The 15,635-nt window shown below is 44.4% G+C and overlaps 1 protein-coding gene across 4 annotated transcripts in view; it reads left to right on the forward strand.

Annotated features, from left to right (window-relative positions):
* Nucleotides 1-15,635, forward strand: part of RAB34 (RAB34, member RAS oncogene family) — a 55,583-nt gene that overhangs the window by 11,206 nt on the left and 28,742 nt on the right. For 2 of the 4 annotated variants that reach the window (XM_056559088.1, XM_056559091.1), the window contains exons 1-2: nucleotides 3,695-4,000; nucleotides 12,957-13,039. In XM_056559088.1, the coding sequence (XP_056415063.1) occupies nucleotides 12,983-13,039 (57 nt within the window). In that variant the 5' untranslated portion in view covers nucleotides 3,695-4,000; nucleotides 12,957-12,982. Of the gene's footprint in view, nucleotides 1-3,694; nucleotides 4,001-5,165; nucleotides 5,473-12,956; nucleotides 13,040-15,635 lie in introns of those variants that run through there. The other 2 variants (XM_056559090.1, XM_056559089.1) reach the window with 2 other exon arrangements.

A 15,635-nucleotide genomic window follows, 5' to 3' on the forward strand; every position in this document is an offset into this window, starting at 1 on the left:
CCTTTAATAGGACAATAGTAGTCAACTAGTGACTTCTGTACATTTCCAGTCTTAAAGGAATACTATGGTGGAAAATAACTTATCCCCTACTGTACCCCCAGCAGTCCGCAAGAAGGGGGCGTGTCCGTGGCGGCCAACATGCCCCCCATATATCCCATAAAGATACATGGAGGGGGTATGTCAGCCGCCATGTCATGTGGGGACGGAACGGACTATCGTGGCCCCGTACAGGATATCGGGAGGGGGGTCCCAGGGGTTGGACCCCCCAATCTATAACTTATCCCCTATCCTTCAGATAGGGGATAAGTATTTTTTTCCACTACAGTATTCCTTTAAAGACTTTCAGTAAAACACCCGAACCCTACTGATCAAACCCTCTCATATGTCACAATGATATAATCGACAGGTAGACAGTAAGTACTGTTAAGGGTTTAAAGGATTGTAGTACAGTACTGTTTTATTCCTTGACATCAAATTTCCTGCCTGGATCAGTTTTTTCACAAGAAAAGAAATACCTGTGGTGGCGGCGGGGTATGTGGTGCAGGGCAGATGTTACCCTAGGGGCAGATGGAATTAACCCTTTGTGTTCATGACGCCAGGGTGTGGTTTAGCCTTAACCACCCGAAGGTATACCGCTGGATCCTGGGCTAGGCACGGGGCAATAAAGACACTGACGCCAAGTTACGGACAACGGTAGCTTTACTAAAGTTAGACAATTGATACAGTCTATGCAGTACAGCCAGGGCCCAAGGAGGTGACCAGTGACACAGAGACCTTGCAGGTTTGCTGGGACTTGTAGTAGACAGGAGAATTTAGTGCAGGCTGAGTAGACAGAAGACTTGACTTGAATGACAGGAGAGTGACTTCAGCTTACTTGCACTTGACTTGAGGCCTCCACTGCTCTGGAAACACACTATAGGCACGACTTGACTGGACCTCAGCACACAAAGAGAGCAGAGCTCAAAGAGAAAGAGGCTAGTTCCACCCAGGGCTAATATGGGGGGAGGCTAGAAGGGAGCCCATAGGTCACCTTTGGAGTCAGCTGGTCACTAGTACCTCCTGGGTAACAATCACATGGTACATTTATTAAAGGTACAATACACAATATAATACATAACCTATTTACATGGGGGGAACAACTGCAGGGGGCCCTGGGGACACTGAGGGATACTGCCTGACAGGGCAGGGAAAGTACGGGGAAACACCATCCCATACTGGGCCACCACATACCCATTTATATGCAACATGTACTACAGCTACCTAGAATATTAGGCAGATGGATTTGTTGTACCTAGCCCAAAAACCAGCCAGATGTCAGCTAAGGTTACAATCCTGCTGGGACATTTGCTGTAAATAGGAACATAAGGAAGCTGAAAATCATTGGACTGCTGGTTGTTGTTCACTGTGGCCACCTACTGTTTCCATTTCCTTGACCCAAGTTAATTTCTTACCAGTTCCTGGAGGATCCTGGGTCCTTGTTGCTAAGTAATTCTAGTGATTGGTTCCAGAATGTCAATATGGCCTCAGTGCTGTACATTCTCTGCTTTCTTCTACAGGGTTTGTGATGCAGATTGTAACAACTGAATCACCTCAATGCACTGTGGGTAAACTAGTATATACACCACAGCATCTCTTCTAGTGTCTCTAATGAAATGTTAGGCTACGTTCACATCTGCATTATTTTTTTCAGTTGTTCTCCTCTGTAATAAAGGCATAACAATAAAAATGGCTATACTGGATCTACTGCATACCAGATACCAATGGCAGCTGATGGGCCTTATTGACTTTGATGGTGTCCAAAGACCAACAAACAAATGGATTCACTTGATGATTTTTTTTTTTTTTTTTTATCAACTGGTGCCAGAAAGTTAAACAGCTTTGTAAATGACTTCTATTTAAAAATCTTAATCCTTCCAGCACTTATCAGCTGCTGTATACTACAGAGGAAGTTCTTTTTTTTTTCTTTCCTTTTCTGTCTGACCACAGTGCTCTCTGCTGATACCTCTGCCCATGTCAGAAACTGTCCAGCAGGAGCAAATCCCCATAGCAAACCTCTCCTGCCCTGGACAGTTCCTGACATGGACAGAGGTGTCAGCAGAGAGCACTGTGGTCAGACAGAAAAGAAATTAAAAAAACAACTTCCTCTGTAGTATACAGCATTTGACAAGTACCGGAAGGATTAAGATTTTGAAATAGAAGTAATTTACAAATCTGTTTAACTTTCTGGCTACAGTTGATAAAAAAATGTTTTCCATCAGAGTATCCCTTTAAGATAGCTTTAAAAAATACAAATAAAAATTGTCTAAAAAAACAGAGACTGTTTAAACAGCGGTCTTCTCCTTCTGTGCTGGGGCTTCTGCGGGGGGGGGGGGGGGGGGTAGCGTGGGCCCCTTACTGGGGTATTGGCTGTACCCCCTGATGGCGTCCCTGTGTACAAGGTAGGTACATAAGCCTGGTTGTCTCCTATATGGATTGTTTTGTCCCCTATTGGGAGTGTTTTGTCCCCTATTGGGAGTGTTTTGTACCCTTTCTGGTGTGTCTATGACCTCTATTGGGAGTGTCCCCTTTTCGGAGGGTGCAAATACATTAAGTCTTATGGGACTCTACCGGGGAATTAAAAACTGTCCCCTATTGGGAGGTGTCCACTAAGGCTAAGTTTCCACTTGTTTTTTTTCTGGCAGTTTTGGGAAAACTACCACTGCAGTTTGTGAGCCAAAGTCAGAAGTGGATCCATAAGGGAGGAGAAGTGTAAGTCCTTCCTTTATATGTCCTATTCATTTTAAATACACTTCTGGCTTTGGCTCAAAAACTGCAGTGGCCGAAATCCAAAAACTGCCAGAAAAAAACCAAGTGGAAACTTAGCTTAAGGGAGATTTTACTGTACTACTTTAAGCTTAACTTAAAGGGGTTATCAAAGAATAGGAAAACAAAGCTGATTTGTTCCTAAATAATGCCACGTCTGTCTCCTGGTTGTGTGTGGTATTACAACTTGGCAACATTCACTCCAATGGAAATGAGCTGCAGAACAACACCCAACCTGAGAACAGATGTGCCAATGTTATTGGAAGCAATCAGCTCTGTTTTTATAATCCTGGATAACCCCTTTAAATAGAAGTCAGCTGACTTTTTGTTTGGACGACAGCTACTGTATCTCTTCCAATCCCTCACACACATGCACGCTTTGCTCAGGTAAGTACATATTTATTCTTGTTGGAAAATGAGAATCTGCTGCATGACCCCTCGGGTGATACCCAACCATTCCCTTCCCTGACATCTGCTTTAAGGGGACAGCCCAGAGGCCTCCAAACACGTTAGATATCCAGATCCTGATGACATCGGAGGGTCAGGATGATTTCATGTGTATGCCCAGATTTAGATCTGGAGCGCAAATGTATGGTAAACTCTACTAATGGTAAAAAGAACTCCTAACAGTGGCTGCAATCTCCGGTCGGATCTCATTCGTAAGTTTGCATCCAGAATTTTGTACGGAAATGATCTACAAATTGAATAGATTGTCATTGAGATAAATATTAAACTTCTTTCTGTTATCCTACCGGCCGGAGTCCTCCCTCCATTCCAATCTAGGGGATAATGTTCTACAGAAAAGGATGTAACACGTCCAGTGAAGAGGTAAGTAACGAGAGGGGGAGGGTATGTAAATCAATGCTAATTCTCCATCTTTGACACTTCTCTGGATTCAGTGCTCAGCATGGGGCACACAAGAACTTCCTGAGGCTGATCAAGCAGCATTATGGGGGCTTAGTCACTGGTATCATCTCCCCCCACATGAGACTTCAGGGTGGAACACAAGAGTCAGCAGCAGGGGAGGAATCAGTGCTGGGGAATAATAACCAGGCGACTGAGTTCTTTGAGTCACAGTAATAAGAAGCAGCTGCAGGCAGCTGGGCCGCCTCCTCCGTCTTCCTCTCTGTTGCCTACGCTTTTGTGAAGTGGGAAACAACGTGACGCCGTTTCCACCAGGACAGATCTCCTATGCCAGGTAAGCCGACATCGATTAGTTAATTAATGCTGCCTGGCACAACAGATGGCGTCTGGAGCTTACATGTCCTATCTTCATGGAGAATTTACATTTATTTATATAGCACCCTTCAGGGGCGTAGTTTGTAGCTTCTGGGTTCCGATGCAAAATCTGCAACAGGGTCCCATGTGTCAATTATAATACAGTGACCCCCCCGACCTATGATGGCCCAGACATACGATCATTTTAACATACGATGGTCTCTCAGAGGCAGCATCAACATACGATGCTTTTGTATGTCGGGGCCATCGCATAAACTGCTATCCGGTAGCACAGACTGCTTCAGCTACCACCGGATAGCCGTTTACGGTGCCCAGTGTGGTCCACTGACGATCACTTACCTGTCCTCGGGGCTCCAGCGCGTCCTCTTCGGGATCCTCTGCATCGTCGGCGCTCTCCATCATCATCATCACTTCACTGCGCACGCCGTCCCGTCATCCAATAGGAGCGGCTTGCGTAGCGACGTGATGGCGGCGATGGAGCGCGCGGATGACGGGGAAGCAGAGGCCTTGCCGGAGCGTCGGGAACACCCCAGGAACACGGCGACAACGATGGACGGCGACATCCCGGGTAGCGGTGACGAGCGGTCACGGTCCGGAGCGGCGGGGACAACTTCCTCTAACAGTGGTCTACAACCTGCGGACTTCCAGATGTTGCAAAACTACAACACCCAGCATGCCCGGACAGCCAACGTGCTGGGTGTTGTAGTTTTGCAACATCTGGAGTTCCGCAGGTTGTAGACCACTGTCCTATACTTTACATTGCACGGATCCTTCAACATGCGATGGTTTCAACAAACGATGGTCCATTTGGAACAGATTACCATCATACGTTGAGGGACCACTGTACTGGTCTCTTATGGAGCAGATGTGCTTTGGGGACCCGTAGGCACCAGGGCCCCGGTGCGACTGCTACCTCTGTACCCCCTTGGTTCCAGGGTTAAAAACATATGACATACACAAAAAGGTCAAAAAAACATGACACACAAACACAAGCACAATGAACGTGAAATGGGTAAAACAACAAATAATAACTGAACCCCTACAAAGGAGAGAACATGACGGCCATAAGAGCTGACAATCTAAAGTCAGAATAGGCAAATACAATAAGAAGGTAGGATGCATGGTTGTATGTGCATTGCTATCTGCACGTTGTCATTGTTGCGATGCTCCTTGTGTTGTTACAAGCGGTTGCCATGCTGGTTGCACAAGGTTCCTGGTTAGGCTCAGTCTCTCCCAGTCTATAGGACGACTGGCTGTGTTAGATGCGGTTCAGATCTCTTGGAATTTCCTGCTCTCATGTTACGGCCACAATTCTGCAGATTTTTACCCCAGCCAGGCTTTGGGCAGCATTGTTCTGGGATGATCTAGCAATGCCTCTCCAGCACACACTCTTCTTTATGTAAACTCTCTCCGAAATGTTTCATGAATGAGGTAAGATTTTTTTTTATTTTTTTTATTTTTTCTAATTACATTTTGGAAAGTATTACCGGACTCCTTTTGGCTTTTCGTTCTTCACACGTCCATTTTTCCGTGGATCTTAAGAGTGCTGCTTGCAAATGTCTTACGTAGAAAATATAGATAGTAACAGGAAGTATTTAAATGTTTCTGTGTCTTAGTGTTGCAATGTACGTTGCCCCAAGCTATATTTAAAAAAGGGTGATTTTTTTTTTTGTAGGAATCCTAGCCCCTGTGGTTGTACTAGAGTCTAGACCAATGTTTTCCAAGTAGCGTGCCTCCAGCTGTTGCAAAACTACAACTTCCAGCATGCCCGGACAGCCAACGGCTGTCCGGGCATGCTGGGAGTTGTAGTTTTGCAACAGCTGGAGGCACACTGCTTGGGAAACACTGTACTAGGCATATGAGAGGCTTTGGATCTGGTTTGAAGAGGTACTCTGGTGCCAGAAAGTTAAATAGATTTGTAAATGACTTCTATTTAAAAATCTTAACCCTTCCAGTACTTATCAGCTGCTTTATGCCCCACAGGAAGTTCTTTTCTTTTTGAATTTCTTTCCAGTCTGACCACAGTGCTCTCTGCTGACACCTCTGTCCATGTCCGGAACTGTCCAGAGCAGGATAAGTTTGCTATTGGGATTTGCTCCTGCTCTGGACAGTTCCTGACATGGACAGAGGTGTCAGCAGAGAGCACTGTGGTCAGACTGGAAAGAAATTCAAAAAGAAAAGAACTTCCTGTGGGGCATAAAGCAGCTGATACGTACTGGAAGGGTTAAGATTTTTAAATAGAAATCATTTACAAATCTTTTTAACTTTCTGGAACCCATTGATTTAAAAAAAAAATGTTTTCCAATGAAGTACCCCGTTAATTTAACTTGACAGACCCATTATGGATTCCAGGATTACCATTGCATGTTGATTTCCAAAGGGGCAGCTAACCCTGGGACAGGTAAAGAGTAGTGCAGAACATGTTGTACCTCCCTGTACTTTAGGGAGGCGCTACCAGACAGCCAGTCAGTGCATGCACTTCAGTAACACAATGGTTTTACAAGTGAAATGCCCATTCTGATTGGTCAGTTCTTCCGACCATTGACACATTTGACACACAGATCTGGACTGTCCGTAACATTGTATGTAGAGTTTGGTTTCAAGTTACTATGGTCCAGAAAAGATCCTTGTATGTCGAAAATATTGTAACCCGAGGCCATTGTAAGTAAAAAGGCCACTGTATCATGGCTGTTGTAAAAAAAAAAAAAAAATACGGTTATGCAGATTATGATTTTTTGGAAATGGACACCTGATATATACATGAAGGGCACACAGACACCAGACAGCTGCGGCCCTGATCATACTCTGTTTCATGGCCCCACTGTTGCAAAGCGGCCAACTATTTGACAAGCCATTCTGTTATAACCTTTATAATATACTAGCTGAGTACCCGGCGTTGCCCGGTTTTTCCTTCCTAATCCTTGTTGTAGAGGAAAATCAACAGAGGAAGCTTTTGATTTCATATCCCGTCCTCATATATTGTCATATCCCAACCCCATATCCTGACCACCTATCCCGACCTCCTATCCCGTCCTTCTATCCCGTCCTTCTATCTCGACCTCCTATCCCGTCCTCGTATCCCGTCCTCGTATCCCATCCTCCTATCCCGTCCTCATATCCCGACCTCATATCCCGTCCTCCTATCTCGACCTCCTATCCCGTCCTCATATCCCGACCTGTAATATGTTTACCAGGTATTGAAATATCTCCAGCCGTACTGAAGTTATGTGAGAACATACATTTCCCATTGATTTGCATGGGACTTTAAACGAAAACCCTGACCCTCACAAATGGGGGTAGTTAAGGGTTAAATTAACTATCCTATATTTTAAGTGGACATATAAGTAACATGTGACCAAGTATTATCGAAATATCTCCAGCCGTTTGGAAGTTATGCAGTAACATATCTTTCCCATAGACTTGTATGGGACTAAAACCCCCGCCCCTGGCAAATGGGGGTGAGTAAGGGTTAAATCACCTATCCTATGTTTGTTGACATATAAGTAACATGTGTGCCAAGTTTCATGTTAATATCATGAGCCGTTTGGACGTGATGCTGGAACATACACACATACATACACGTTGAGTTATATATATAGATAGATAGATAGATAGATAGATAGATAGATTTATATATAATTTAATTATTATATGTATAAAATATATGCAAATCCAAAAATGTTGCAGTATCTTGTAATACTAAGCTCACAAGCAGAAGACACAGGTTACATCTCACAAATATGCAGGGGTTAAGACAATAGATTTAAAGAATTCTGCTTGTGAGCTTAGATTTCCTTTGGACTTGATAAAAGGAGGAATCCCGAAAGCTTCTCTACAAAATGCTGTTAGTCCAATAAAAAAGGTTATTACAAGATACTGCAACATTTTTTGACTTGCATCTGCATCATTGGACTAATACGGCTACTCAAATTTACTATATATATATCTATGTGTGTGTGTGTGTGTGTGTTTTTACTTTTTTTCCCACCAAAATGTTTTTTTTTTTTTTTTTTTTACATTTAACAAACATTATAACAGTCAAGGGAGAGGAAAAAGGGGAAGAAAGGGTCTGGTTCATTAGGTAAATGCAGGGGGAGAGTAGAGGGATTACCAAAAGCCGTATAGTGGAGGACGTCAGGCCCCCATTACCACTGTAAGGGTGGGTTCACACTACGTTTTGTCCCATACGGGAGCGCATACGGCAGGGGGGAGCTAAAATCTCGCGCTCCCGTATGTAACCGTATGCGCTCCCGTATGCCATTCACTTCAATGAGCCGACCGGAGTGAAACGTTCGGTCCGGTCGGCTCATTTTTGCGCCGTATGCGCTTTTACAACCGGACCTAAAACCGTGGTTGACCACGGTTTTAGGTCCGGTTGTAAAAGCGCATACGGCACAAAAATGAGCCGACCGGACCGAACGTTTCACTCCGGTCGGCTCATTGAAGTGAATGGCATACGGGAGCGCATACGGTTACATACGGGAGCGCGAGCTTTTAGCTCCCTCCTGCCGTATGCGCTCCCGTATGGGACAAAACGTAGTGTGAACCCAGCCTTACTCTAGATCCAAACAGGGAGAAAGCAAAACAGACAAAACAACCATCCAATGGATCCATATAACACAAGAGGTGAACCCAGAGTAATGAAACAAAGAAGGGGGGGGGGGGGGGGATAAGGAGGTTGGGCACCCAGAGGAGCATAAACTCTAAAGTATACCATGAGGATGAGGGGTAAGTTCTGTAAGCCTATGGATTGCTCCAAGTACCATGTAGTGAGCCCAAAGCATTCCTTCAGTTTTTGTCGGGATATGTGCAGGAAATAGAGGTAGGAATCTGCCGTAGGTGCTTTCTAACAATATTCATTGACACAGCACCAACATATTTCACAGTGCTTTCCAATAAAGATTTAGTTTAATCAAAACCAGCAAGGATCCTTAAAGCGCACGCGCACCTGCCATCAACTTGGAACGCCCCAGACTACTATAATAAGAAGACTGGTGACAACAAATGTAATGCAGTCATACCGTTACTGTAGTTTCTCCTTCTTTTAGAATGTTTTTAATAATTTTGTTCTGCGGTCATACACAGTCGGATAGGCGTGGCTTGGGGTTCGCAAAGCCCGGCCGCTGCCACACCTATACCTGTAGTAAGACACAGTGGTCCACAGCGCATGCGCCCCTGCCTTCTCCGATGTACGTGACCCCTCGGGATGAATTGACTGAGGGTGCGTTCACACGGAGTAATTCAAGAGGAATTTACTCGAGTAATTACTCTTGAATTCTCCGCTCCAAACTAATGCACATCTCCTCTGTCCATTGACTTTTTTAATGTTTTTTCCGCTGTCCTGTTCACACTGCGAAAATTCTGCTACCGGAATTCCGACGCTGAATTCCGTTCCGCTTGAAGAATGAGCATGTTCATTCTTCAAGCGGAATCCGCTAGCAGAAATCAATAGAAGTCAATGGTAAAAAAAAAAATTGAGCTGAATTTGTGCTGAATTTGCTGAAAAACCCTTCACTTCTTTCTCCCCCCATTTCCGGGCGCAATTCCGCATGTAATTCCATGGAAATTGCGCACAAATTTCACGTGAAAATAAAATTATTTTTTCTGCCCGTTAAATTTCTGGCGTGAATTACTCTTGATTTACTCAGCGTGAACATAGCCTGAGCGAGACTGCCCGTTGTCCTCCTCCTCTTCTTTTCTGCGGCTGGGAACTTGGTTGTGCAGATACTAGAGACAGAGTGCTTGTTCGCTCCCTGCCTCTAGCACTGTACATGCGCACTAATTGCTTTGCGCTCGCTGAATGAGGGAGCGAGTGCTCGCTAAGTCAATTCATGCAGGCGGCGCGCGCACGTTTTACTACACAGTGGCCCCAGCTCAGACAGAGAGGATAGGCATGGCGGCAGCGGGGCTTTGCGAACCCAAGTCACCCCATCTGACTGTGTATGACCGCAGAATAAAATGATTTAATGCATTACATTTGTTGTCACCAGTGCTCTTATTATAGTGGTCTGGGGGCTTCCAAGTTGGTGACAGTTGCACTTTAAACTAAAGGAAGAGGTAACCTTATAGAATACATCCAGAAGACTGTACAACAGTGGTGTCGAAATGTGGCCCTCCAGATATTGCTAAACTTCAACTCCCAACATGCATCGCATGTTGAAGGCAGCATCAACATACGATGCTTTTGTATGTCGGGGCCATCGCATAAACGGCTATCCGGTAGCGCAGACTGCTTCAGCTGCCGCCGGATAGCCGTTTACGGTGCCCCGTGTGGTCCGCTGACGATCACTTACCTGTCCTCGGGGCTCCGGCGCGCCCACTTCGGGATCCTCTGCATTGTCGGTGCTCTCCATCGACGTCATCACGTCGCTGCGCAAGCCGTCCCGTCATCCAATAGGAGCGGCGTGCGTAGCGACGTGATGGCGGTGACGGAGAGCGAGGATGCCGGGGAAGCAGAGGCCTTGCCGGAGCGTCGGGGACACCTCGGGGACGCGGCGACAGCGATGGCTGGCGACATCCCGTGCAGCGGTGACGAGCGGTGATGGTCCGGAGCGGCGGGGACAGGTAAGTACAACTTCCTCTAACAGTGTTGTACAACCTGCGGACCTCCAGATGTTACAAAACTACAACACCCAGCATGCCCGGACAGCCAACGGCTGTCCGGGCATGCTGGGAGTTGAAGTTTTGCAACATCTGGAGGGCCACACTTTGACACCACTGCTGTACAAGCTCACACACAGTTCAAATGCAGTTATCCATTGCTGACCTTAGGGAATGAGAGGTAGGTTTATTTGTCCTAGAAATGTCCACATGGCGTAATGTACAGTATGTATGCCATCCATGATCACCTTTCCTCTTCTAGTATATGAAATATCAGATCAGAAAGATCTGCACTAGAAGGGGATCTGATAAAGACCCCCTTGATAAAGAGCATCTTTGTGATTCAACAGGGAGATGTTACACTGGCTGAATGTTACTCAGTGGGGTTACATGCATCATGTCCAAAATATGGTGCCCTCCCTAATAAAGCATTTGAAATAGTTTTTCTGTAACCCAGACAGCCTCCAAATCAACTGATGCCACTGATGAGATTTACTTCTATATAAAAAATCTTAATCCTTCCAGTACTTATCAGCTGCTGTATGCTACAGATGAAGTTGTGTAGTTCTTTCCTGTCTAACCACAGTGCTCTCTGCTGACACTTCTGTCCATGTCAGGAACTGCCCAGAGCAGGATAAGTTTGCTATGGGGATTTGCTCCTACTCTGGGCAGTTCCTGACAAAGAAAGAACTATATAACTTCCTCTGGAGCATACAGCAACTGATAAAAACAGAAAGGATTAAGATTTTCATATAGAAGTAATTTACGAATCTGTATAACTTCCGGGTACCAGTAGATATGAAAATCTTTTTGTTTCCTTCAGAATACCCCTTTAAGGCCCATCTTAAATGTTGTTTTTAGTGCATGTCATTGGTATATGTCACTTTTAAAGGGTGCCTCTGATCAAATAAACTTTTGATACATTTTAGATTAATGAATGTTGAATAACTCTCCAATAGCATGTTAATGAAAAATATGCTTCTTTCTATTGTATTTTTCCCGATCAGTCCTTTCAGCAAGAATTTCTGACTCATGCTGGAGTCCTAAACACTCAGAGCTGCCAGCCTGCTTTGTTCACAGCCAAAAAAGGCTGTGAACAAAGCAGGCTGGCAGCTTTGAGTGTTCTCCTTTGTGAACAAAGCAGACTGGCAGCTCGTAGTGTTTAGGACTCCAGCATGAGTCTGAAATGCTTGCTGCCAGGACTGGTAGGGAGACCCCTAGTGGTCATTTCTTCAAAGTGGAAAATTAAATAGAAAGAGGCATATTTTTTAATAACATACAATTGTAAAGTTATTCTGCATACATTAATCTATAATATATCAAAAGTTTTTTTGATGAGAGGTACCCTTTAAATCATGCACAAAGAAAAAGTATATGTTGTGGAAATAGAATGCAGTCACTAGTAGACGATGTTCCGTTTATTAACATGAATGCGTCCACTGCAAATACACCATGGTATACACCAGTATACACTTTTGCTAGAGTCACAATATATGCCAAAACCAAGATGTGAATGCGGCCTAGGTTACAGTCCTTTAGTGTTAACTACCGTATTTCTATATGCACAGAATAATGATTTAAACATTGGGGGGATTAAATAAAACAATAAAAGTGTGAAAACTGAATGATTTAATCTTTTTACTGATAATTACATTTCTGTTTTGTCTATTTGAAAATTGGGAATCTGCTTGTTTGAAGCCCATTTATCCACTGTAGTGAATTTCAGTAAATGCTTTTCATTTTGCTAATTTTGGCACATACCATTGTGCAAAAAGTGGGCACCTGCACCACTTTTTTAAAAGCACTAGAGGGAAACTGATCATTGAACTGATCTCATTCATTTCAATAGGACAGTTTAGATTAATCCGGTATCTCAATTGGGGCCTGGATCGCCAGGGAAGCTGAATAGGGGGGAACACATCTTGCAGAATTCCAACATCCAGCCTGCAGAAATAACTCAGCGCCAGATCATGGCATTAGTTGTGCCTGGTGATCCGACTCAGTACTGAGCTGGATTGCTGGACATATGGGACGGCACCCATAGTAAATTCCATCAGTTTTTATTAGTTAAAACTTTATTCCCCCCCCCATTTGCCAGGACTGCTCTTCAGGTTTGCAGTCATGTAAAGGTAAACCCGGCAATAACAAAGAGCAACTAAATAATTCAGAGGTTTTTCATACAAAGGCGCGATACCAAGGGAAGCACAACAGTTTTTATTATATGGTAAATGATAAAGCTTAACATGTGAGAGACCTGGTTCTGCATTGCGCTTCGTCAAGTAATAAAAAAATAATTTCTTGTTTTGTCCCCATAGTCAGGAGCCATCAAGCCTAATTGTTAATGATGAGCGTCCTACCCCCAGTGCGGCGAGATCGGATTGTGGCAGAGCTCCCTCAGGTAAGAAGAGAGGTTATAGTTTTGTTCTAAAGACCATTTCATTTTCATTCTCTTCTTCTTATAATATTTATAGAATAAACCTCCTGCATTTAACTGTTATCAATGGGAAAAACTGCGGCCAGCAATAGATGTCTGCAGCAGTGTCTGCAGCAGGGGAAATGTAATATTACATGGCAGTGTGGTGAGCCGGAGGAAGAGCAATGGTGACTGGGGTGTTGCGATGATTAGTGTAGGGTCTGGTGGTGTTAACCGTTAATTGTCGTGATGCCAGGGTGAGGTTTCCTCAATGTAATAATCCTACTGCCAACCGTCCCACAAACGGCAGGGAGAAATAACGGAATGTTCACAGTAGATTTTATGAAGTAAACTTGAAGTAACTTTACTGTATATTTTATGCAACGGCATGGAACATAACAGTACAGGTTTGCTGGGATTCCGGGATCAATGAGCTTTGTTCGCTAGCCACTGTGCCTCTATTTTTAGGAGATTTGAGTTTCTAGTAGTCACACAGGATTCAGTAGTTTGAGCTTTGAGTAACTCACGTTTAGTGGCTGCGGATTCCTAGGCTTCAGGCCTAGCTTGAATTGATGCTGATGAGATGATGAGATGTGCTTCTCTGATAATCCGGAACTAAGAGAGAGAATTTAGTTGCTGCAGCCCCTTATATATTAAGGGGTGGGACAAAGCTCATTGGTCAGCAGAACCTGTCAGTCCTGACCCAGTGAGCTCTGGGTATCACATGACCCAAAGGTCCTTAAACCATAATACAATTTAATTAAAGGCACGTGACCTCTAAGGTCCTATACAGAGGTATTCCTATATAACATATTATATATATATACATTAAATACCATTTTTATGAGGTGACTAGGGGTTAGCCCTACAGGAGAGCCCTATTGACATGGAGGGACTCTGGCTGAAGGGACTTTAGACAAAGGGACAGGACCAGGTCCTGTACCGGGACACCACAGCAGCCATTCAGATAACTAACCATCCGGGCACTACATGGATATGCCGCTTTTTGTTACAAACTCTCCACTCTGGCTCATAGTAGAAGTTGTCTTAGTGAGATGACCAGTTTAAAGCTTTATAAAATATAACTCAATGCAAGGACTGAAAATTCATTCTTATCCAGAACTAGGATAGATCTCTCACTGCAGACAATCTCACAATGTAGAAGTATATAACTTTGTCTGCTTCCTGTTATCTGTATATAGAAATACTCCATATGCTTGATACTGCAAGAAGTAGGGTGAAGGGGCGCCATGTTATGCATGTGATGAAGTTATCTGGATGTAGGTCTATTCCAGAACACTGCTTCATATAATCCATTCTATTCATCTACTACAAATGGATATCTGGATGATAATAAACATAAAAGGACATTTTTATTGTATATATTAGGACCAAGTCACATAATGTTGGAGGTATACATTTGGGGCCTTAAAGTCATTCCACCATTTACCGCAGAATACTAAAAGCAGGTCCATTGAGCCTAATGAACCAAACGATAACCCAAACTGCATCTGTAGCCCCACAACCCCTGAGGACCAAAACTATACATCTCCTATATAACGATGGCTGGCATGCAGTGAATCTGCCAATATCATTTTTTTTTGGCCCAATGGTGAAGCAGAACAACAGAAAAGATAACATTAGTGTGAACTTGGTCTTGGTTGCATTTTCCTCAGGTATGTATAATATCAACAGCCTGACCCACTTATTCTCAGAGAGATAAGCCACTGCTACGGCTCACCTGTCCTTTCTCCACTGAGAACATGTGAATGTTTGGCCATGGTGAATGTTCATGGTATTGTGGTGGCCCAGTACAGGAGTTGTTACTCTGTACACTTGCTGCCCTGCACTTTCGTGTGGTTGTAACCAAGGAGGTATCAGTGACCAGGTGACCTAGGGGTGACCAATGGGATCCCACCAGAATCTCCCCCATAAAAGTCCTGGGAGGAGTCTCTTCTCTCAGAGCTTTTCTGTTAAGCTGAGGTCCAGTGCAGTCGAGTCTAGGAGTGTGTCTGGAGTCATAGGAGGCCTCAAGTCCAGTCTGCAGCCACAAGCTACAAGTGAGCCACAGTTACAGCAGTCACAGTCAGTCACAAGTCAGTCAAGTCAAAGTCATCTGTCAAGTCAGCGTGGCCTGCACTAAATTGTCCCAGCAAGCTCTTAAAGGGGTACTCCACCCCTAGACATCTTATCCCCTATCCAAAGGATAGGGGATAAGATGTCAGATCGCTGCGGTCCCGCTGCTGGGGACCCCCAAGATCGCCGCTGCGCCACTTTTCCACCTGTCTACCCTCAGTAAAGCTACCGTTAACCTTAACTTGGCGTCGTAGTCATTATTGCCCCCGTGCCTAGCCCATGATCCAGTGGTATACATTCGGGTGGTATTGAGGATAAACCATGCTCTGGCGTCACGAATACAAGGGGTTAATACCATCTGCCCCTAGGGTAATTCCATCTTGCCCTGCATCACACCCCTCACTATTAAATCACCCTAGTCCTCTAGGGTTATAGATGGTTAATTCATAACCACTTCAGCCTACGGATACCAACAAACAAACCTCTTTAGAAAAACATTCTATGT

This window comes from Hyla sarda, chromosome 2 (assembly GCF_029499605.1).
Source record: "Hyla sarda isolate aHylSar1 chromosome 2, aHylSar1.hap1, whole genome shotgun sequence".
In the NCBI taxonomy this organism is placed as follows: Eukaryota; Metazoa; Chordata; class Amphibia; order Anura; family Hylidae; genus Hyla; species Hyla sarda.